Source organism: Diceros bicornis, chromosome 21 (assembly GCF_020826845.1).
Source record: "Diceros bicornis minor isolate mBicDic1 chromosome 21, mDicBic1.mat.cur, whole genome shotgun sequence".
NCBI lineage: Eukaryota > Metazoa > Chordata > Mammalia > Perissodactyla > Rhinocerotidae > Diceros > Diceros bicornis.
This window is the reverse complement of record NC_080760.1, coordinates 26,730,889-26,754,830: the sequence shown is the minus strand read 5'-3', so window position 1 is coordinate 26,754,830 and position 23,942 is coordinate 26,730,889. Positions and strand designations below refer to the sequence as shown.

General features: G+C 34.6%; 1 protein-coding gene across 1 annotated transcript in view; it reads right to left on the bottom strand.

Moving 5' to 3' along the window:
- The window catches only part of PKHD1L1 (PKHD1 like 1), a 166,194-nt gene that overhangs the window by 116,336 nt on the left and 25,916 nt on the right, over positions 1-23,942 (bottom strand). Inside the window, 13 exon segments of the mRNA XM_058564477.1 lie at positions 3,183-3,355; positions 4,537-4,700; positions 7,289-7,413; positions 8,436-8,585; positions 10,089-10,202; positions 11,121-11,278; positions 12,823-12,966; positions 13,750-13,885; positions 14,193-14,352; positions 17,299-17,390; positions 18,709-18,977; positions 20,939-21,028; positions 23,026-23,136. Of these exon segments, the coding sequence (XP_058420460.1) occupies positions 3,183-3,355; positions 4,537-4,700; positions 7,289-7,413; positions 8,436-8,585; positions 10,089-10,202; positions 11,121-11,278; positions 12,823-12,966; positions 13,750-13,885; positions 14,193-14,352; positions 17,299-17,390; positions 18,709-18,977; positions 20,939-21,028; positions 23,026-23,136 (1,886 nt within the window).

Here is a 23,942-nt window from a genome sequence, read left to right as displayed (position 1 = left end):
ATACTGGATCTGACCTGAAAATTGTAAAATGCTGATGAAAGTAATCAAAGAAGACCTAAATATGCCGATACAACAAAGCAAAGAAGACCTAAATAAATGGAGAGACATACCGTGGTTCATGGATTGGGAGACTCAGCATAATAAAGGTGTCTCAATTCTCTCCAAAATAATCTACAGATTTAATGCAATTCTTATCAAAATACCAGCAAGATTTATATAGACATAAACAAGCTTATTCCAAAATTTATATGCAAATACACAGGACCTAGAATGGCTAAAACAATTTTTCACAAGAATAATGTGAGAGGAATCACTCTACCCAATGTTAAGGCTTACTATATAGCTACAGTAATCAAGAAATTGGTATTGGTATTGGTGGAAGGATGGACACGCAGAGTAATGGAAAAGAGTAAAGAATCCAGAAACATACCTACACAAATATGCCGCAGGGATTTTTGACAAAAGTGCAAAAGTAATTCAATTGAGGAAGGAGAGCCTTTTCTTTTCTTTTCTTTTTTTTTTTTGTGAGGAAGATCAGCCCTGAGCTAACATCCATGCTAATCCTCCTCTTTTTGCTGAGGAAGACCGGCTCTGAGCTAATATCTATTGCCAATCCTCCTCCTTTTTTGTCCCCCAAAGCCCCAGTAGATAGTTGTATGTCATAGTTGCACGTCCTTCTAGTTGCTGTATGTGGGACGCCGCCCCAGCATGGCCGGAGAAGCGGTGCGTCGGTGCGCGCCCGGGATCCGAACCTGGGCCGCCAGCAGTGGAGCGCGCGCACTTAAGCCACGGGGCCGGCCCTGAGGAGAGCCTTTTCAGTAAACAGTGCTGGAGCAATTGGAGCCATAGGCAAACAAAAGAACCTCAACCTAAAACTTCACATCTTATGCAAAAATCAGCTCAAAATAGACCAGGGCCTTACATGTAAAATGTGCAGCTGTAAAATGTTCAGGAAAAAAAAAACAGAAAAATATTCAGGACTTAGGGTTAAGTGAAGAGTTCTTAGTCCTGAAACCAAAAGCACCATTCATTAAAGAAAAAAAATTGATAAATTGGATCTCAACAAAATTAAAAACTTGTGCTTTGTGAAAGACCTTATGAAGAAGATGAAAAGGCAAGATACAGACTGAGAGAAAATATCTGACATAGGACTTATATCTAGAATATATAAAGAGCTTTAAAAACTCAACAATAAGAAAATAACCCAATTAGAAAATGGGCAAAAGACACGAAGAAACATTTCACAGAAGAGGATACATGAGTGTTCAACATCCCTAACCATTAGGGAATGCAAATTAACACCAAAATGAGCCATCAGTACATACCCTATGAGAATGGCTAAAATAAAAAATAGTGATAATGCCAATGCTGGCAAATTTGTGCTGAAAGTGAATCACCCACACATTGCTGGTGGGAATGTAAAATGGCACAGCCACTTTGGAAAAGAATATGGTAGTTTCTTACAAAACTATACATGGACTTACCATATGACCCCATAATTGCACTGTTGGGCAATTAACCCAAAAAAATGAAAATTTGTGTCACACAAAAACCTATAGATGAATGTTCACAGCAGGTTTATTCATAATAGCCAAAAACTGGAAACAACTCAAATGTCCTTCAATGAGTAAGTGGTTAAATAAACTTTAATACTACTCAGCAATCAAAATGAACAAACTATTGATACACACAACTCAAGGGAAAAAAGCCAACCTTAAAAGGCTACATACATATAAGGTCTGATTCCATTTACATAACATTGTTGAAGTGACAAAATTATAGAGACGGATTAGTGATGGCCAGATATAAGGGAGTGCAGGAGGGAGGGAGGTAGCTGTGGCATAAAAGGGTAGCATGAGGGATCCTTGTGATGGGACTGTTCTGTGGTGGTCAGATGAATCTACACAAGTGATAAAACTATAGAAGTACGCATATACATACATACGCACAAATAAAACAATGTGGAACTAGTATGTTCAATGTCAATTTCCCGGTTGTGCTATTATGCTATAGTTATACAAGATGTTACCACTGGGGAAAAATGGGTGAAGGGTATAGGAATATTTCTATATTATTTCTTACAACTGCATATGAATCTACAATTTCTCAAAGTTATAGTTTTTTAAACAATTCATTGATCTGGACATTTAACATATGTGCACATTACTGCATGCATCTTTCATTTGAATTTTTTCTAAAAAGGTCACAAAAATATAAGTCCCATATTCTCCAATTTAATGTTGGGTAAATAACTAAAGGTAGAGTATACAATTACCAGTTTTAAGGAGGATCTTGAAAAATGGAAGGCTATTGACACAGGTGCTTTGACAACACAAAGCCCTGAGTTAGTTATTACATTTGGTTATAGAGCTAAGAGTAAAAGACTGAAAAATATTTAAAAGACATTCATCTTGAAGATACTAAGATTAAAACGTGGGGCCAGAATAGGATAAAGGCAATTTCTGTGGAATACTTATAGTTTTTCAGTATTTTTAATCATAAAATAGCTTACTTAGCAAACATTCTTTCTGAGACTATAACTACAATATTTAATTATTTTATTATTTCACCCTTAATCTTCAGCTTAATATACTGGTTTTTGTTTTGTTGTAGAAAATTATTATTTTTGTAGGATATTAAATTTAAAAACACTCATCATATTTGTAATATTTAATACTGATCTTATTATAAATAACTCAAGCAATGCAAAAAATTGTTCAGATCCTTTTACAATTAGGGAAAACTAGCTCTTTCCTCCCTGTATCAATTTTGGTACAAGTAAAAAATAAATGGTGTTTAGAACAGAAACAACTTAAAAATGTAATGCAGAATCTCAAATTTTCTTTCAATAATCTCTGTTCAAGGATCTTTATTGGAAGAGCCTACAACTTTTCCTTTTAAGTCAACAGAGAAAACTCTATTTAAATCTGACTAACTGTTTCATAAGGCTATTTCTCTGTTTTTTCTCATAGATATGAAGATTTTTTTAATGCTTAAAGTGAATTTTCATCCTCAAGTTCAAGTCTCTAAATCTTCATTTGTCCTTAAAATCATTGTATTGTCCCATCAAAAGATATTTAATATGTATGTCAGCTATTTGTAAAAATTAAAAAGAAAGTTTACTAGATTGAAGCTAATGCTCCATAAGTTAAAAACAGTAACTTGTAAAATTCTAGTCTTACCTGCCCAAAGCTCACAGCCATCATGGGTATGTTATAACTGCAATTATATGAAGCGATGGTGACAGAATATTGGTTAGTCATACTGGATCCATTAATTTTGGTCTGATTCACCTGAAAGTGCTTTAAAAATATTCCTTTATTTGCTAATGCTGGAAGTCTTCTCTTTGGCATTTCTAAAGAACATAAAGTAAATGGGAAATAAAATTGCATAGCTTCTGCTGCTACAAAGAAACTCATCAAATCATATCCACATGTCATGGAATAAGCTGTTTAAAATCAAATTTTAGAAAGAAGACCTTAAGGCAAGTAGTTTGTGGCACTTGGTAAACTTTTACTTCTAGAATACAAAGCTTTAAATTCTTTTGACATATAGCCTCAACAGATAAAAGAAAATATTTAAAAGCCCCCAAGCCCTGGGTTCCATGTAGCCTTCTGTGAGTTAGCTCTGCTCTGCTCTAGTGTCCCTGAATGTGGTGCTCACAGAGAAGTGTGCTCCATAAGGGCAGGACCAGGATGGTCTTGTTCGCTGCTCTTTCTTTAGTACCCTCACGGTGCCTACCGCACGGTAGGTGCTAAATAAATGTTGTTTAACCAACTACAACACTTATCCCAGCACAAATCAGCTGTCTTATGTGCCCCATCAATCATAACGTAGGTCTGGTGATAATAGTTTCAAAAGGAGTGACTCTAAAGTAGTAATATTTATTTTTTTACCAGCTGACTCATGACCTTGCACTTGAAAACAGTTCCAGGCAAAAGATTCCAAAACTTCTCTGAAAAATGGGAATACTTTTTAAGGTGACTGTTTGGAATTGGGTTGATTTTTTAAAAGATCACAGTTTAATTTTAATTCTTTTATTATCAAAGCTCATACATATGAGTCAAGTAACATGATCAGAAAAACAATGCTAAGACTACCAGAAATAAAGTATTCATTTAAAGCATTATTAATTATTGCTATTAAGTTCACGGAAAGATTCAGCTCAATCTTACTAAACAGATGTTAATGTCAATAGATGCTTTTTAGGAATAGATCTCTATCTTGGTATCTGAGTTCTCAAAAATCAAACAAAGCAAAATGAAAAAGTTTGCCACCGTTTATATATCTGTAACAAGAATCCAGGACTATAAAAGCTAATTCTTGCTATGCATTTATCCTTAGAATAATCACCTAGCCCTATTCATTAAAAAATAATATTATTTAAACAAAAATATTATTGAGATAAAAGGACTCATAAATATTTAGAGATTAATGTTTCTATCTAAACTACAGAATAGAAATAATTTCCATAGTTATATTTTACTAGAAGATAGATCTAGAAGGTTTAAGTATACAGGAAATGATACTACATACCGTCCCATGTTGAGACTGTGGATGTCTGCCCAATGTATACTGTATCCACATAGAAGGACTGTGATTCTGATGCTTTCTGTAAACTAATCCTCTGAAGAGAAAAATTTGTCCCAGTGTATTTGGTTTGTATGAGGTCCAGAAGGTCTATGCAAGTGTAGCTCCAGCTGAAATATGGTTGATTAATTAGGTATATAGATCAGTTGTAATATTTAACGTCAACAAACACACTATAAAAAGCATCAAAAATCCTGAAGAGTAAAAGTTGTTTTTTCCCCACGAAAAGACCATAAAGCATACTTTACTAGCCCAGAAAAGCAGCCATAAGAAAGGACAGTAGGCAGAAACTGACATTGGTAGCAAGAGATTTAATGTTGCATACAAACATAGGCTTTCTTTTGGGGCCGGCCCCGTGGCTTAGCGGTTAAGTGCACGTGCTCTGCTGCTGGCGGCCTGGGTTCGGATCCGGGCATGCACAGACGCACCGCTTCTCCCGCCATGCTGAGGCCACGTCCCACATACAGCAACTAGAAGGATGTACAACTAGGACATACAACTATCTGCTGGGGCTTTGGGGGAAAAAAAAAATATATATATATATATAGGTTTTCTTTTATTTGTAGCCTTGGCAGTAGCCATAGGAAAGTAAAATATCATTCTGTAGCAACAGGTAAGGAAACTAAGGAGCACACACGCTGGTGTAGAGCATATAAAACAAGATAGAAGAAAAAAGTAAACTCTTTTAGTAAAAAACGTCAGGGAGAGAACAATAAATTCAGTCCCATACTAAGAAACAAAACTGGAACTTGATATTAAAAGAGCTCACTGGAGTTGCACTGTCCACTATTCTGATAAAAAATGTGCTAAGTTATTTATAGATCAAATGTATCTTCTAAATGTATAACTTAGACTCAGATTTTCCAAAATATTAACTGCACTGTAATCGTATAAATTGCAATTAAGCAGTTCAGCTACAGGTGTCTGCAATAAAGAGATAAATACTGTCATTCAAATAACTAAATACAGTTTACTAATAATCTTTACATCGGCTACCACTGTAGTCATTAATTGACTAGTTTGTTTGAGTGAGTGCATCTTGTTTCCTCATGATGGAGCCCAGGGACCTATCTCCACTGGAGCACTCCTGGGCCCACACTCTGGTTGTCTCCCCACTTCACCCTTTTTCCCCAACCCATGGGGGATTCACTTGCCAAGTTTTTTTAAAACTTTTAACAAGCAATGTTCCCCTTCCAGTCCAATATATTTCTATGAATTCGGGAATATACACATTTCTAAAGGTATAGAATGAAAGCTGGTCTCTGCACTTTGAAAATAGTGTTGGGATGACATAGAAAACAGAAAGCTTGGAATTGCAAAGCTGGGAAGAACCGTCTTCATCCAGAAATTAATTCCTCCATCAAGACTGCCCTTTCTTCCCATCTAGTTAGTCTAATCTCCCTTATCATCATATCTGTTTTTATTTCTTGTCTTTGTTTTGTTTTGTTTATAGTTAGTAGCATTTGGTTCTATTTCTAACTTTGGATCATTTTCTCTCCCTTCTGTCTGAACAGTTCAGAGGAGGCACTGAGTCAGCCTCACATTTGCCCCATCCATGGCAGTTCTGAGTTATCATAATCCCAGTCCTATGATGAGAACAGAATAGTGCTCTGTATATATTACAAAATGATGGCAACTTAAGTGATATGTATTGAAGTATGATGCAAACTGTATAGATCTATACAACACAGAGAAGATTTTTGTGTAGCTAAGACAGAAAAAAAACCCACAAAAGAAACATATTGGAAAGCTTTTGAAGACAGGGAAATCATACCATGATTATTTTTATGACATAAACTTCATCTGAAAGAAAAACATTCTAAAAGTATAGACAGGAAATGTTCAAAATCTTTATTGGGGTGATGATTATACGACTGTATACATGTGTCAATCTCACTGTACTATGCACTTAAAAATAGTGAATTATGACTTCATATAAATTACACTTCAATAAGCATGACTTTAAAATTTTGAGGAATACTTTTTAAAATAGAAAACTTGTGTGTGTGTGCTCATTATTACTTCTATTATATGTGAAATTATTGAGTGTATTATATGTGGAAATGCAAAGTCAGGATTGACATAAATTTCAGAAGATATAATAATTAATAAAAACCAAAACATAGTTAAACACAACTAAACTGTGCTTGAGGGTATGACAATTACTAAATAGCTTTCTCTAGGCTCATTCAGTTTCTCCTCTTATATTTCTCTATTTGCATTTCTATGTCTAACTTTTGGCAAACCAAGCATTTAAAAATATCTTTTTTCCCTTAACTTTGGTATATTCATCAAAATATTTTATTTTCTCCACTCACACATAGCAAGCCCCTTTTCTTCAGTGATCAAAGTCTAATGACAATACTGTGATAAGACAGTCTCTTTCTACCTTTCTTTTGTAACTTGGAACATTATTAGATTTAATAATACACGATTTGAATTCAAAGTTTACCATTGCTTTGTCTTTTAAATGCTCACGGGTGACGATGACACTAGACCAATTTTTATTTTCATAATCTATATTTTATTTTTGGCATAACTATTTCTGTTAGGAAGCTTATTGTAGAAGGCAGGAAAATTGTAATTACACCCATTAGTGCACATGATTTCTCAAAAACAAACAAGAAATGGGTTTGTTTTATGTTCATAGTTTATATACTATAGTATAACAAGTTTTCAAATTCACAGTGTGACTTACTTGTTTCCACAAGCAAATTCATATGTAAATTGTATATCAGTGCTTCTAGTAATCCTGCTTTTGCCTTGGTACTGGAATTTCAGACCAATATAATTTGCCAGGAATCCTTTGTATGCTAAACATAACTATACAGAAAATATGAAAAAAAAATCAGTAACAATGTCTTACCATTAAATTGTTTTGCAGCAATTCAAATTAATTCAATCCAATCCAATAGATAACTATTCAGTATTTTCCATACAAAATGTATCAGAACACAGAGAAAGGAATGATTAATTTCAGCCAATTAGGTGCAGAAGAATTGGGGAAGCTTCTCCACAAGAGGAAGTGAAGTTGAAGCGACCTTACAAGTAATGATTAATTCTTTAATGTCTTCTTAGATACGGTTTCCTTAAAAAATGGAAATAATTCACCCCCTATAGTCACGGAGCCATGTAAGATTTAAGTCCAGCTCTAACTAAACTCTAGAGTGAATTTAAAAGCCCATTACACATAGAGGGAGAAGAGAGATAAACATTCAGGTAGATTAATTGGGATGTGAACACAGCTGCACATTTAGAGATGATGAATGTCACTGTAAAATAGTAATTAAGTACCATTTTAACGGTCCACAACACCTTAAGCATGCCAAATATATTTATAACTTAGAACCTTAGAATATATGCCACAATTTGAGAATTTTAGAACAAAAGAAAGCGTAAATCTAGGATTGCTAGTCTTAAAAATACCTATCCTAAAACCGCCATCTCCTCTGCTCAGGATTTTCCTTCACTTTTCCTTGATTGGATATCCAAGATCACTCTACGATAGCTATCCATTTTTGTTTTTTCTTAATTAATGAGGGAATACTGAAGAGATTAAACATTTTTAATTGTTTTACTATTTAAATTTGTGTGCGAGTAATTTTTTCTGAAATTATGAGATAAAGCAGAATACAGAGGCACATGTTACTATATATTTTTTTAGTTTCTTTTTTTGAAAATCAACAGAAGAGGAAATTGCAAGCCCCCAGAATGTGAATTGCAGTGCCTGTCCAATGTGACATGATTTCACACGACAAGCACTTTTCCTCATCTTAAAATTTCATGAAATTTTATTACCAAGGTATTTTACAGATTTAATTAGCATATCATTTTGTTGAGCTTACCTGATTATAAGGAAATAATAAAATGTCTCCATATGGTAGTCTGTTTGGTTTAACATCTGCTGAGTCAAAAAGAACAGCTGGGTTTTTCAGGGAATAACGACCACAGTAAGCATCAGTTTCGGCTGTCTTCTGCCCTCTATTAATATGTTCCTACAGAAACAATCATATTTCAAATGAAAACGTGATTTATTGTCCTTCTTTGTTCCTCAACATCTACACCCAAGTCATTCAAGTTCCAACTCAGATCCCACTGCTTCCCGGACTACTTTAACTTGAAACGTTCTCTCTTCTTTGAAATTCTAAAGCTCTCATCCTACGTCGCTCACTTGGATCCATAATCATATACGCCCTTGTACTTGTATTTGACTATTTCCCAAGTCCTATGATTCTCCTTATATTATGAACTCCTTAAGGATATTTATTCATTCCTTCCAAAAATATTTATTCAAATATTTACTGTGTGCCAGGTTTTTGTTTGTTTGGTAATTTGTTCATTTTTTGTTTAATCTTCAGGATTCAAATGGTGAAGAACACTATTCGTATGTATAGCAGCCCTTTTGTTTGGGACAAAGGAACCAAGGATTATAATACCAAGGCCGAAGGGAGGCATCTAACTCACATAAAAGCATCAAGATGACTGAGAGGAGGTGACAAATGAGTTGTATTTAAAGATAAACAGGAGTTATTTAAAAGGGAAAAAGGGCCAAGGGGCTTCAGAGAGAGGATAAAATATGTGCAAAGCAGCAGGGATGTGACGGAGCTGTGCTGGGAAATGCAAATAGTCAGGGTAACGTGGAGCATAGAACGTGTGCTGTGATGATGATGGGAAATGATGCAGGAAAGGAGTATGATGTACATTACTTGTGCACTTCCACTGCTAGTACCACCTTCAGGACAGTAGAATCCAAATATATCTATATTTATTAAATTAACTTGAAAAGGTAGCCATTAAATGGAAAGATTTTTCCCTTTTTTTCACTAATAAATCTGCTTGTATAATGCATCATGTGATATATATTTTTAAGGATTCATATTTATTTCTAGGGTATTGATCTGAATTGAATAACTAGTCTATGTATTTCTTATTCTAGAGTATTCACTTGGAAATGGTGAATATCTGACTTCTTCAAGTCTTCAAAATGAGAACTAGGAAGGTAAGTGTATTTTTAATTTTCTTTACTGTACATCAAAGAAAAATCTTTATATCTCACCAAGAAGCAAATAATGACTAGACATTGTACTAATTTACCAGAGGATGATCTCAAAAGGCAAGGGAAGCTATTTACTGTATAATGTCTTACTACAAATTGTATTCTCTGAAGCCAATGAGGAAAAAGAATGTACTCTGCACCCAAGTGAGGAAAATAAACAAACAAAAAACACTACAGAGCTTACATTTCCTCATCTTGCCTACTTTCTATTGATCAAGGAAATTCTTATGTGGTAGAAAGGCTGCTTTCACAAATGAATCATTTTATAATGCAAGGAGATGCTAGAACAGACCTTACCAATAATGCACAACAAAATTATTTTTGCAGTTTGTTTTTGAATCATAAAGGAATTAATGCTAGTTTAAAAAAGAAATCACAAAATTCCAAACATTTATATGAATTCTTATTTGGTGAGTTTCACAGTTCATTAAACATTCCATACCAGGTTGAAATCAGTTTCATAATCTCTGAAGTATTTCACAACAAATCCTTCTTCAAAATTTGCAACTTGTGGCGGACATTTAGCACTAACCATTTCTTCCATCGCTGCCTGAAACTAAATTAACAATATGAGCTTTAGTAACTTCTTTTTCATGAAGAGTTAGAACATTAGTAATTTTACTACTAATTCTACTAATTAGTTGTAATAGAACATTTGCATAAGATAATCCTCATATTTTAGCCATAACTATGAGATCATTTTCTAAATAATTTTAAGTTAATATGTGATAAGTTTAGTGTCCAATAACTTTTTCAAGAGTTTTATTTTAGAATGACAATAGTTACATCCAAGTGGCTAATCTTAGCTCACTTAGTTATTACATAAGGTAGACATATTTGTTTAGTAGTTTTTTAAAGACAGCAATGAGACAAACCTAAATGAATTAACACCTAATTAAACAGATTCCAAATGAACAGTTTCCCCAACTAACTCAAAATAAACTGGAAAAAACTATAGACTCCAATGCACTCTGTTTTTCAAAAGAAGAGACACAGACACTGTGGGCCTGCATTTATGATTATTTTAAAAATAACAATTCTGGATTATACAGGAATCAGTACACATTTACGAGGTATCCTATAATTTCTACATCTACTTCTCTGGCAAAGCACAGATATAATTGGTGTTTAGAATTAAGGACTTGAGACAGTGTATGATCATTAATCATCAAACAAATATTAACTTAAACTCATTGTACAGAGTTGTCAAAATTCGATGACTCAAGCAAACAATCTTTCTTCACGAATAGCTACCCCATATGGGGAGAGATACACTAGATCCTGTTGGCACAGATCTAAGAACTCCCCTTTCATTCCCTGTCTTTGTGACATTTCCTCCCTTTTCTGCTCACTATGGGTTGGTTCCAACCCACCATGCTAAGTAGGAGAGTGTATTACTACTCCCTAAAGTGTTTTTTTATAGAAGCGTGACACTTAAATGGCTTTCTGTTTAAAAATTTAACATAGAGCTTACTTCAGCTTCTGATGACCAATGGGTAAGAGGCTTAGAAGTGAATCCATCCCAGTTCAGTGTGAATGTGTCCAAACTGGGTTTTCCTTTGGTTTGTTCTGTAATATCCAGTGTGACATTGTTCCCTTCAAATACTTCATAACCGAGCAGATCAAAGTCTCCTGCAAGGAAGTACCAAGCAGAATTTGAAGAAGTTAATTAATAAAATACCAATATATCCATAATAGACATTCAAATTTATCAAAATTGGTTTTATTTGGAGTTCTATTGTCACAAAAAAATCACAAAAAAATGATGGAGAATGGAGAAGATGCAGATCCTTGAATTTGAGCAGACTTATCCATAGCAGAAATAGCAAAACAGCAGATAAAGTGCTATTCATTTAAGGTTCTGTTTCTACAGCTTAAAAGGAAGTATTATAAGATAAACATGAGGTATTGGGACCATGATGTAAAGATCAATGGGCAATAGGATATTCCAAAAATTCTTTTAGTTTTGTTCCAGTACCATTGTCTAGGTGCAAGGGCTAGGCTGGGGTATTGCGATTTTCTTTAGACATGAATAGAGTACAAAGCTGAATTCCAGGAAACAGCCCCAGGCTGTGAGGCCTGTTTATACAATCGCACTTTGAGAGAAATAGGCCTATCAGATGTCTCCTTCTTTGGGAAGATGTTTTACTAGTGAAATCCCACTGACCTTCTCTGTTGGGCAAAGTCCGAGAATTTGCCCAGTTATGATTTTGGTAGCATATTTCTTAAGGTCTCTGCTGAAGCCTTAAAATTTCTCTCTCATCTGTAAATATGTTCTTGGAAGAACAAGGATAATCATATCTTCATTTACATAGCATTTTGACAATCTAATCTTCAGGAAATTTTTAGAACTTCAATTCACGTTAAACAAAATTCTTCACCCTCCACTCAACAATCAGATTAACAATCTCATAAAATTAGACATAAACAACGAAGTAACATTTTACTTATATGAATTTTAAAATAATGATTGCCCAAAGAAAAGTAAACACACACATGTTTAGGGACCTAGTTCATGAGCTAGATATCCCAAATACACAAATTGATTGCTAAACTTGGCTTTAAGACTTGAAAATGTAAAACACTAATAGGAAGTTAATAGTTATTATTTGAAAAGGGCAGAGAAGTCAAATAATTTTGGAAAATGTTCATTAAACATAAGTGAACAGCTTTTTTGTTTTTTTCTCACTGCAGGACTCCTCAGGGATTTTAATATTCTAATGAGCTCTGTCAGTCTTCAGGGAGAAGCTGTGGTATACAGTGTTTCCCATGTGGATCTGACCACAGAATCCTTTCATCAGGCAAGATGTGGCCAGACTAGTGTCTCCTGATCAATACTGATTCACTTAAATTTCATTTCCAGAATTAATATCTTCACTAATTCTTGCTAAATATCAAGCAGGTTATTATACTGATAGAGCATTTGTAGCATATATAGTATATTTCTCATGCATTGGAGTTGTACATTCCTTGAAATACAACCAAAATTTAAATTACAATAGAAAAAATTAACCATTTAACTTCTATTTCTCCTAAAATTGATCCAGGCTATGAATCCAATTCTTCTCCTCTGTCATTTTATGGGGCTTTTACCTTTTTCAGTGGAGTTGCACAGGATACAAATTTTGTTTTCTAGAAAAAACTGTACAGAAGTGCAAAATGAAATACATGCTTACCTCTAGTTGATACAAAGGTTACCATGTAAACATAGCTTTGGGGGTTTTGTGTTCTTATTACTTGAACTGTGTCCGGTTTTATAGACCAGAGGTCATTTAATGCTGACTGCATTGTGAAGTCTGAAGCATCAGCAGGTAGCAAGACTTTTGGATGAATTAAAAAAAAAATTGAAGTCAAATGATTAGGGGCTTTAATAAAAAAAGAAGCAGCAGAAGAAGCATTGAAATCTTTCTGCACTACCACAGCCAGAGCTGATGTCTTATATCTGAATTTTTTAAAGCACCTATAGTCTGTACCACATGTAATCACTTAATGAAATTGTGTTCCAAAACTGATTCAAGTTCAATAATCCTGACTACTTAACTGGATTGTGATCTTTTGAGAATAGGGCTTATATTTTATTGTTTCGATAGTCCCATAGTAATAGGCATTATATATGGCAAACAGTAAGCACTCATCAATATTTACTTATTGAAACGATTAATGGAAATAGCTAAAATTATTTTTTCAGAATTTACTATAAAATATAGAAATACAATGTCTTTATTAACAGATAAATTAATGTCTCATAGGTTTATTGCTCAATTTGAGAAATTGAAAGAAATGTTGACTTCTCTGTAATGATGAATTTAATTCCTATTAACACTTGTGAGTCACAGATATATAAAATCCTTATGTGCATTTAGATATTTATTATGATCCTTATAGAAGAAAATGATAGCATATACCAGAAAGTTGTTTTTATGGATGCCATTTTTTACCCCAGTCTGAAGGGTTTTCTTCATATATTTTTTTTTGCTTCTTTTTCTAGCATACTATTAAAACTATATTTTCCAGACAGTAGAATTTGACTAGAGCAAATACTTTTTAATAATTTCATCTACCCATGAAGAGAAATAAAATCTCTCTTATTATTTAGAACTTACCAGTTTTTTCCACGTTATAGATTAATCTGTACTGGTAAAGTGAACATGAATTAGCTTCCACACATGGGCTGGTTACCGTAATCTTCTGCACTTCATTAGTTGCGTTACTTGTTTCCCAGTTTTCCAATGTTATAACCTATTTTCCAATTAAAAAAAAATCTTCACTATATAGAAAAATACATTTTAAAAGTATCATAATTCAGCTATTCAATGCCTTTTCATTGCTCTATTTTACTGCAAATGATAAAATATTTTAAAGTTTAGGTCTTAACAAATAATAGCCTCTTTAGTTTATAATACAGATACTCCAAGTCACAATTCAATAATTTTCCATGACTGCTTTTCCCCAAAACAGTATCTTAGCTAGTAAAATTAACAGCCAAACAGAGTTCCTATCTTTGAACCTTTACTTTCTATAAAGTGGATCTATAATCACAGCAAACCTGTACTTCCTGGACAACTGTTGAGTGGGACTGGATAACTTGTTCTTCATTTACTGCATCCTCTGTTTGTTGTTCGGTATAAACGCTTCTAAACTGGTATAGTCCAACATCAACAAAAGCACTTAGTCTATACTCCTGCAGCAAGATTTCAATATAATATCTGGAAAATAGAGTAACTAATGAATATAACTTATTTCTCCAGAGCACTTGTTATGAAATTTTTTTTTCAGTGAATAAAATTTCAACACTATATAAAACACCTACCTGTTAAATGATTTATATTGTAGTATCCCTGATTTTAAGTATTAAGATATTAAAAGTTTCATAGCGGTTTGCTAAAATAAAATGAATTATGTAAGACATCTGCATTAGAGATAGAGAATTGTTCCCTTTTATGACTAATTCATTTAGTTTTGTCAATAAATATTTATTGAAAAAGATATTACCCTCTAGCCTCAAGGAGTTGAAAACAAAATTACACTGTAGATTATAATACAAACTCTCTGGCATAAAACACAGAGGACATGCAGAGGTTAGATACTTTACCGTGTGTAAGAAAATGACAGGCAGACTTAGACATATTATATATTTTGTATCTGAGCGGTTGCATGTGTCCGGGATGAAAATTCCTCCTCTTGTGTTCCTTAAATATTGGCTCCACTTGTAATTTAGGAAATAAAACATTGCCTCAGGAAACTTTTACTGATTAGATTGACTATGGCCCCCCAACAAGCTGAATGGGATTCACATCTTATACTTGGAATTCTTGGTTCCTGAGGCCCCTTGCCCATCATCCAACCGCCAATCCAGGAAAAGGTATTACTGACCAGCTGTTAAAGTCGAGTGCAAAGCTACTGCTTCCCTACCTAAATCCATCAATGTCACCATTGCTCCCATCTTCTGAGAGGCCAGCTGGGAGTTCCTCTAAAGCACCTCACGTTATTCAACAGATACTCTTTTGAATATGGAGAATAAATATTCACAGTTCATGGAAGACTCTGAATGAGAGACATTTATCACCTCCCACCTATCTAGGATGATGGGGCTCTGGGTCATCCCCTTTATAGAATTGATATTGGAAGATTACATCAGGCACTTGGCTGCCCTGAGAACCTGTTTGCCAGCTCTGTCAAAAGGTGGCCAGTACTAATTAAGGAGCAGGACCCGAAGAAGAACCATTAAATTCTGTATCCTTACTGGCAGCTTAAAAATATTTATGAGGCACTTTCTATGTTCTAGACACTAAAATAAACACTTCACAGACATTATTATACTTAATCTTCACAAAATCCTATAAAATATATATTATTCTCTTTGTTTATATGAATAACAGAGACTAAGGGAGTTTTAAAGATTGAAAAATTATTTAAAAATTAGTAAGGGAGATAGGATTCAAAGTAGAACAGTGTGACCAAAGAGACATGCACTTAGAGACGTGGCTACACTACATGAGTAGAATGAATTGGCAATGTCAGCTACCTTTGGAAAGGCCTCGGGGACCACTGCACAATAAATCAGCTAGAGGCCTCAATTTCAGAATTCACAGCCATCATTGTAAGTGCAGTGTGTAAATTCCAAGCTAGTTTTGCAAGAGCATCGATATCAGGCAGCGGATGTATTACAAGTAGCTTTCATGCAAGCTCGGTGCTCCAGCCAAGCAGGTAAATTGAACTCATTTGCCAAGGCCAAGGCAAAGCCTGAAGGGGTATTGACACAATAGCAGCAGGGATTAATTAGGTACTCCATTTACCCTGAATTGGCCCAGTGATCTCGGTTAAAAAAGATAATGTTTAAGTATATAAAGATGTGATAGTAGAAGGAGGAGGAGAAAAAGATAGAATGCTTTCCTCATGTCATTATTACTAAGACTTCAGTGAAAACACTAAGTGTGATGGCTCTCGGGTACCGTTGATCCCAACCCTCTCTGTCCAACTCCATCAAATCTTCATAGTGCTGCCTAGGAGCATAATCTCATCAGTATCTGGAAGGGTGATGTGGTGGAAGATAAAACAAAAAACAAAAAACAAATCTTCCCATCAAGAAGTGAAGTCTATTTTTTCACCCGCTGAATCTAGGTTAGACCATTTACTTTGGCCAACAGGATATTAGCAAATGTGACACAAGCAGAGTACATGTGCATTAGGAATTGCCTTCTTTGCTGCTGGGAACCCATTCACCAATGCCATTCACCAAGCCTGGGCTAGCCTTCCGGAAGACAAGAGACCATGTGGAGTGGGATGTCCCCGATATCTAAGAAAGTTCCATCCATGCCAGCTGAGGCTCCAGATATATGAGTGAGGCCATCCTAAACCATCAATCACCAACTAAAGTAGCCAGGACCAAAAGAACTGCCCAGCCAATCACAAAACTGAGTTGCTTTAAGCTACTAAATTTGGAGGAGTGGTTTCTTATATAGCAAAACCTAATATATACAAATGATAAACGGAAGATGATCTCAATGAATACCTTGATGTTCTCCATGTAACTTAGCTACTTTAAATATATCATGTCTTTTATCTCCCTGTTTTCTAGCAATCCTGAATGGCTTTTTGAATAGGATTATCTGCTATTTGAATGATACTCTCTCTTTCTCCCTAGAATTGATCTTTCAGCACTAAATGATGTACTCCTTAAAGGCAGAGAGTGTATTTTAATATCCTTAGTATTAAATTTCCAATACTTTGCCCAGGATCTGCAATAAATCAATGAATATTAAATATATATTAACTGTGGCACCAATCCATGTGATTTTGTGATTTTGCTCTAGCAATATTCAAGAGCTCAGGTGTAGAAGCAGAGAAATTAGATGGCTGGATTAACCAAAAGGTCCTAGTAGAAACTAATACAGGATTAAGTAAATTTCACAAAACTATAATTTCTGCAACAGGGATAATTTAGATTTCAAATTTACCTGGTTAGCTGAAGGCCAGTATTCTTGAAAATATAGAAACAAAATTTAATAAAATTATAGACAATGACCAATTATAAATTAAGCCAATAAACTAAAGTCACTTCCACCAATAAAACAAATTAAAAATATTTTTAGATATAAACTTACAGTTTTTAAATAACACACAATAATTTTAAAAGAGGAAAAAAATCTTACTCTTTTCCCTTCTGAAGATGAATGTCATCTGATCTTTGTGTTGGATTGGAAAAATAACTATTGGCATTGGAAGAATGATATGCAATCTTCACCTTATCCCCAACAGAAAGACAGAGAGAGAGAGAGAGAAAGAGAGGAGAGAGAGAGGAGAACTTATTAATAAACCTTTTCAGCATTTATTTATTTATCATTTGTTATTTCTGTCAGTCTTAGAACATTTATGAATAGAAAAATGTGAAACTATTTCATATTTTTCTTCTAAGATCTGTTATCCATGATGAAATGGAATTTTTAAAAATTATCAAAGCTCACTTCATTCCTTCCACCCTTAACTAATATCAACACCACTGTATCATGAATACACATAGACCATAGCTTTTCCACAATTAGAGCTGCAATGGAAAGTAGAAAGACACACATTAAGAGGAAGGTTGTTATTGCTAAATAAAATATTCTTTAGCTCTGCAGAGAACTTTGAGGGATTTAATCCAAATGAGATAATTAAAAAGATGCCAAAGATAACTAAATGAGTCTGTGTATTAGAATGGGAAGACTTTGGGCTCCCATTAGGAATGACTACTCCATCTTTGGAGGAAACATGCTGAAAAGGTAGGGTAGAGTTGGAATTCATCTATTACGGGCAGCAATTTAAACTTGTTCATCCAGTTGGGAGGCAATCTTGCCATATATATTAAGTCATAAAATGTTCTTTTGATCTATTAGTTTCATATTTATGAAATTGTCCTAAAGAAATAATATAAAATACAAAATAATATAATGAACACAAATGTTCAATAGGATATTATGGTCATAAAAATCAGAAGTAAATTAAAAACTTATCAATATGGAGAAAGTTATCTAAGTTTAGCAAACTCATGCAATAACACACTACTCAGTCATTAAAAATGGTATTATATAAAGTACTTAATAAGATTTGGAAATACTAATATGTGCCAAAAAATAACTATGAAATTGGATGTATGATCCTATTTATGTGAAAAACAAAATCAACACATAGGGAGATGACAGACTTTAATCTCATGACTAAGTAATAGTGAAACAGATCTACTAGAATAGTGAAATATTTTCACTCTTTTCCAAATTTCCTATGTGTGGTTATAATTCTTTCATCATAAAAATAATCTTCAATTTGAAAGGAAATATATGCATTTTCTCCGTGCTAGAGAAAATTTAGATATGGGAAAGTATCTTCTTTTAGGCCATGGGTTTTCTATGACAATGTTATAGTTCATATTACATGTGTTAAAATAGCCAAGAACCCAACCCATGAAAATGTATCTCATAAATTCTTTAATATATTCAGTGGTTTTGGTTTAGAATAAATGAGATACATATAAAAGTCATCATATTGTTTCTATAACATCAAATAGTATTCTGTGGCTTCCCTACCTTATCTTCTGGAAGTCCAGTATGGCTGAAATAAATAGCATAACGGTCATCACCTTTGATGTAGAATCTATAAACATCAGAATCTGGTGCCACCAAAAATCCACTGAAGCGTGCAACAAATGAGTCTTGCTCCATGGGCCAAATATAGGAAGCTGAATCTACCCAACTGGCACCCATGTACCCTGGAGTTTTTTCATCGTATTCAAGTATTTCTTCAAGATGTACTGGCTGGCTATTATTCCATACCTCAAGCTTTAGGCCTCTCCCGCCTAAACATAACAAAATAAAAGATTCCTTTCATCAGAATTTTGATTCAGTGTCTCAGTGGCCTTCTACTTGGCTGGTAGTTATAGATACTATATTTCTATTCACATTTTTTAGAGCATGTATGTAAACAAAACAATTACACACACCCCTACATGTACCTGTACCCAGAGGATAGAGTGCTATTAAGATAGTCTACAGTTTGTTTATTATTATTTCACATTCTGCACCTCAGGTTCTACATGTGCCAGATGGGAGTAATATTACCATTTGCACGTTTGCTGTGGGGATTAAAATTAATATATATTTAAAATGTAATAAGTGCTTAATAAGTGCTTTACTTAATAATAATACAATAATTATTACCTATGATATAACTGATGTTGCTTTATATAGTTAAAACTCAAAACTTCAAGATTCAGACCACTTGATTACAAAACCTTTGCCTTGATTATTCTCTCTAACAAAAGTTATTCAATTAACGGCTTACAACCAATCAAAGAACAGACACTGCTGGCCTCAAGATTTTTGTCAATATTTGTTTTTCTTTTTCTTTTTCATATTACATCTGCTCCAGGACTTCATCTCCTTCTCAGACAGAATCAGAGAGAGAATATTTTCACTCAGGTGTACCTACATTTACCAGCGTAAACCTGCGATTAAGTTTTTTCCTAATAATAAGGGTGCCATTTCACTTTTTTTTTTCTTCCCTTAAAATACAACAACGATCAGGCTCATGCCTTCCTCCCTAACCCTAACCCTAACCTAAGCAGCCCTAAGCTTATCTGGAGTGTCTGGATCTAGAAAATCATGGCTCCTCCTCTTCAGCTAAAGTTTGGCTGGAGAAAAGATTGAGCATTTCAACCTTTTACAGCAGCAGCGTTCTCTTGATATATACAACTTTCTTTAAAGTTATCAATTACAAATATCAAAATTCTCTTCTAAAACTGCTCATTTTTTTCTAATATCATTCAAAACAAGGAAATTTAAGAGATTGATAAGCAGAATTTATTTAGCTTCAAATACCAGCCAACGATACAATTATAAACCGATTTCACTGTATGCACAAGATATGAGATACACACCCCACTCAAACACATGCACGGCCTCTCAGTGGCATCACTGCGCATATCACCACCAGCTGCACTTTCCCCAGGCCACAGGAGAAAGTCTGAAAAGCATTTTGAGTTCCAGTTCCCCCATCTCCTATCACTCTTAAATCATTCTAGACAGGTAAGGATTTAACCTCTGCCTTTTATTTTTTAACCAGGAACAGACATTTTTTAAATGTCCATGTAGCCTGTACCAACAGTTAGCAGTCATCATTTAATCTGAAATATAGACAGCATTGTACTCTATCAATAGAGACGTGTTGTTTTCCGTAGGGTGTCTGAGGAATCTAGGCTGGGTTTACCTCCACTGGTGCACTGGTGATGAAGCTATTTTAATATCATTATTTCCTAATCCAGAAAGTATAAAGAAAAAAACTAGGAAGAAATTTATTAAAATTTTCACTACAAGTTCTAAGAAGTTCAAATAATATTTTTTGTTACTAATTGTTATGGGCTGAACGTTTGTGTCCCTCCAAAACTCAAATGTTGAAATCACTGCCCAATGTGACGTTATTTAGGAGATGGGGACTTTGGGAGGTGCCTAGGTGATGACAGTGAAGCCTTCATGAATGGGATTAGTGTCCTTGTAAAAGAGACCCCACGAAGCTCCCTAGCCCTGAGAAAGTGCCATCTATGAGGAAGCAGGTCTTCACCAGACACGCAATCTGCTGGTACCATGACCTTGGACTTCCCAGCCTCCAGAAGTGTAAGATATAAATGTTTGTTGTGTATAAGCTACCCGGCTATGTATTCTGTTATAGCAGCTGGAATGGATTAAAACACTAATGATATACGTCAATAATATTCTCCTTACATAAATGTAGAAATGGCCACTCTCTTTTCTGACAACTTACCTGGATATACAGTTCTGAGAATATCAGGTTTAGGGGGTGTCTTGCAACATATGCTGTTTTCTGTGACATTCAAGATATCACAGGCTTGACCTATAAAGAAGCAAAGTGCAGAACTATTACTACTGAGCTTCAGAATGCAAATCACATCAGCCTATATTGAAGTACTTTCTCAATTAAAACAAAATTTCAGAAGCAAGAGGCAGAGCTGGGGTGGGAGGTTTCATTTCCTTTACATGTTCTCCATTAAATCTTATCACTCATTCATTGTCATACTTCCACAAGGCAACATTTTCCTGACAAAACATCACAAGTCTGAGTTAGAAGATTTCACAACTTATGAGAAAAAGAATAAAAAATCTGATAAAACTATGTCACTCAAATATTTCACTTCTGGGTCCAAAGTAAAGCCTTATATTTTGTTCCTTGTAGAAAAGTTGCCGAGTGATTCAGCATCATGTTCAGAATTTGCAAAGGCAGATGATCCCAGTCCTCTTAGTAAAAAAAAAAAAAAAAAAAAATGGTGGTTTAGTCCAAGTTCTTCAAATGAAAATAAAAGGGATAATAATCTGTAAATGGTATTTTCACAGGCAGACTGAAACCAAAACAGACAAGGGTGTAAACGAGAATGATTATACTTGTACATAAGCACTATTAGACTTGAGGGAAGAGACTATGTTTTAGACTTCCATGAGTCTCTCACAGTGCCTCACGTAAAGTCATCCCTCATTAAGTGTTTACCGTATGGGAATCACAGCCCACAAAAAGTGAGGCAAGGGATAGCAAGTAGAGGAAGGCATCTTTGCCAAGTTGTGTTTGGTGGCCTGGAAAATTTATACTTCAACACTACCTTTCACTATTTTGAATGCTTTGTAGATGCAACATAATTGAACTAGAAAACAGTAATTTGAATGGTATGTTAAACCAAGTTAGCCCATTTTATTTGGAGTAAAAGAAAGATACGTAAACAAATCACTATTTTCAAGAAATTACTGAGGATTCAAAATCTTGAATCTAGTAGTCACATTAACAGCAATAGAATATCATAAAATAAAATATTAACATGGTATATTTGCATATCAACTGTACCATAACATCAGGTCATAAAACACATTATATAAATTAAAAATATTTTATGTCCCTGGTTTTAATACTTAAAACATATTTATATTTAAAACATCAGAATAATATATATGAAATTTAAAAATCTTATGGCCTGGGTTTTAATTTTAATGCAGGTAACCAGCAAGGATTCACAGGAATAGGAAAGATATTATACAAATGTTAGATGAGGTTGCTTTATATTAATTTCTCTTCTTGAAATCACATTTTGACTGGCTTTTGAGCAGATTCCTTAAAGGTAGAAAATACCTGAGTAGAAGACTGTATCAGAAAATGTATGTGCCAGTTGCATGGGCAGACATCCTGTTCCCTGCCCACCCAGGTAAGTTAGGTCACTATGCCTCAGTAGGAAGATCCCCTTATCATATTCACCCCAATATCCCTTTTGAGCTGCATAGCTCCCTACCTCTGAACAGATCTAGACCAGACACATAAAAGTGATGCATAAAGTGAGTACTAAGCCCTATGAACATTTGAAAACACATAACACATTAATTAATGCTCTTTCCAAGGCCAATATCCTCAGTGATTACTGATGTCCAGACAAAGCACAGTATCTGAGAAGAGATGAGGAGAGTATCTCCAAATACTACTTCAAATTACTCCATAAGTAGCCAATCCATTGAGAAGTAACAACAGTTCAAAAGGGCATTTAAGAGTTTATTAAATAGAGGGTATATGTGTCTCTAAGTGTGGTGAGGAACTTGGCAATGGCAGCCACGGAGCTACCACACAATGTCTTTGGTACCAGAGCCCAAGTCCTGGACATGGAAGGCTGCAAGGAGTCGCCCTCATTGGAAAACTGCAGTGGGAAAAGCATCAAGCCCCGAACCAAATGCCTACGTGAAAATACCCAGTTCCAAATTAAGACATTAATTGAGAAAAGACTATTATTCTTCTTATAAATCATTAAAGAAAAGGCAAGATTTATTCTTATAAAGTAATATATTAAAAATCATGATAAATACCTCCAACTAGAACTCTGACTGGGAAATCTGTCTGATCAAAAGACCGTCCCCTTATTGTCAGCGTGGTGCCACCTTGAGTGCTTCCTTGTGAAGGTGAAATTGTGGTGACCTCTGGGGAGGGTGAGGGGAAGTACATGAAATAAAATGTCATGAATATTACACCTAAACCCAAATGCTTGATTTTTTTAAATTTTCCAAATTACCTAGCCATAGCACCTAGCACAGTGTTGGTTTTGGATTACCAAATGAATGAATTAGGTGTTTTATTATTTTGTCTCTGATGGAATCCTGCAAAGAGGACAATAAACATGGCTTTCAGAGAGACTGACATCTCCTGGGGACCAGGTTTCAGTGGTGACTGGTACTACAGAGACACGGGTAACGGGAGGATCCAGGGAGTAAGGAAAACCTGGGCTGAGGGTAGGTGTTTGGTTCCAAAAGAAGACACAGGAAGGCAAAAGAACAGCCTCTTCTCCCCTATGCTCTCGAAAAATGAATCTTTCTTATATTTATGGGCCAACATCTTATATTTATATTTTTCTCATATAGTAAAACATTAACTATGATTGGAATTTTTGTGGCTTTACATATAAATGTCTTAGGTATATTGGTAAAAGAGCCCAGTGCACGACATATGGTAGATTCTTATTAAAATTTATTCTTATTAGTTTTATCAAAGTTCTATGTATTTTTACCTGGGAGTTTAACATTAAATGCATTTTTAAAAAAATCCAGGATATATAATATTTGATTGATTCCAAGACACACATTTTTTTCCACATTGAACATCTTTGAAATCTGAATGTGCCATTCCATCACTCGTGACCTAGAAGGAAGTACAGTTCTTCCAGGAGGATTTGTGTTTGTTTCTGACACTCTCCTAAAGGTACGACCAACCTGAGACCTCCGTAAATTAA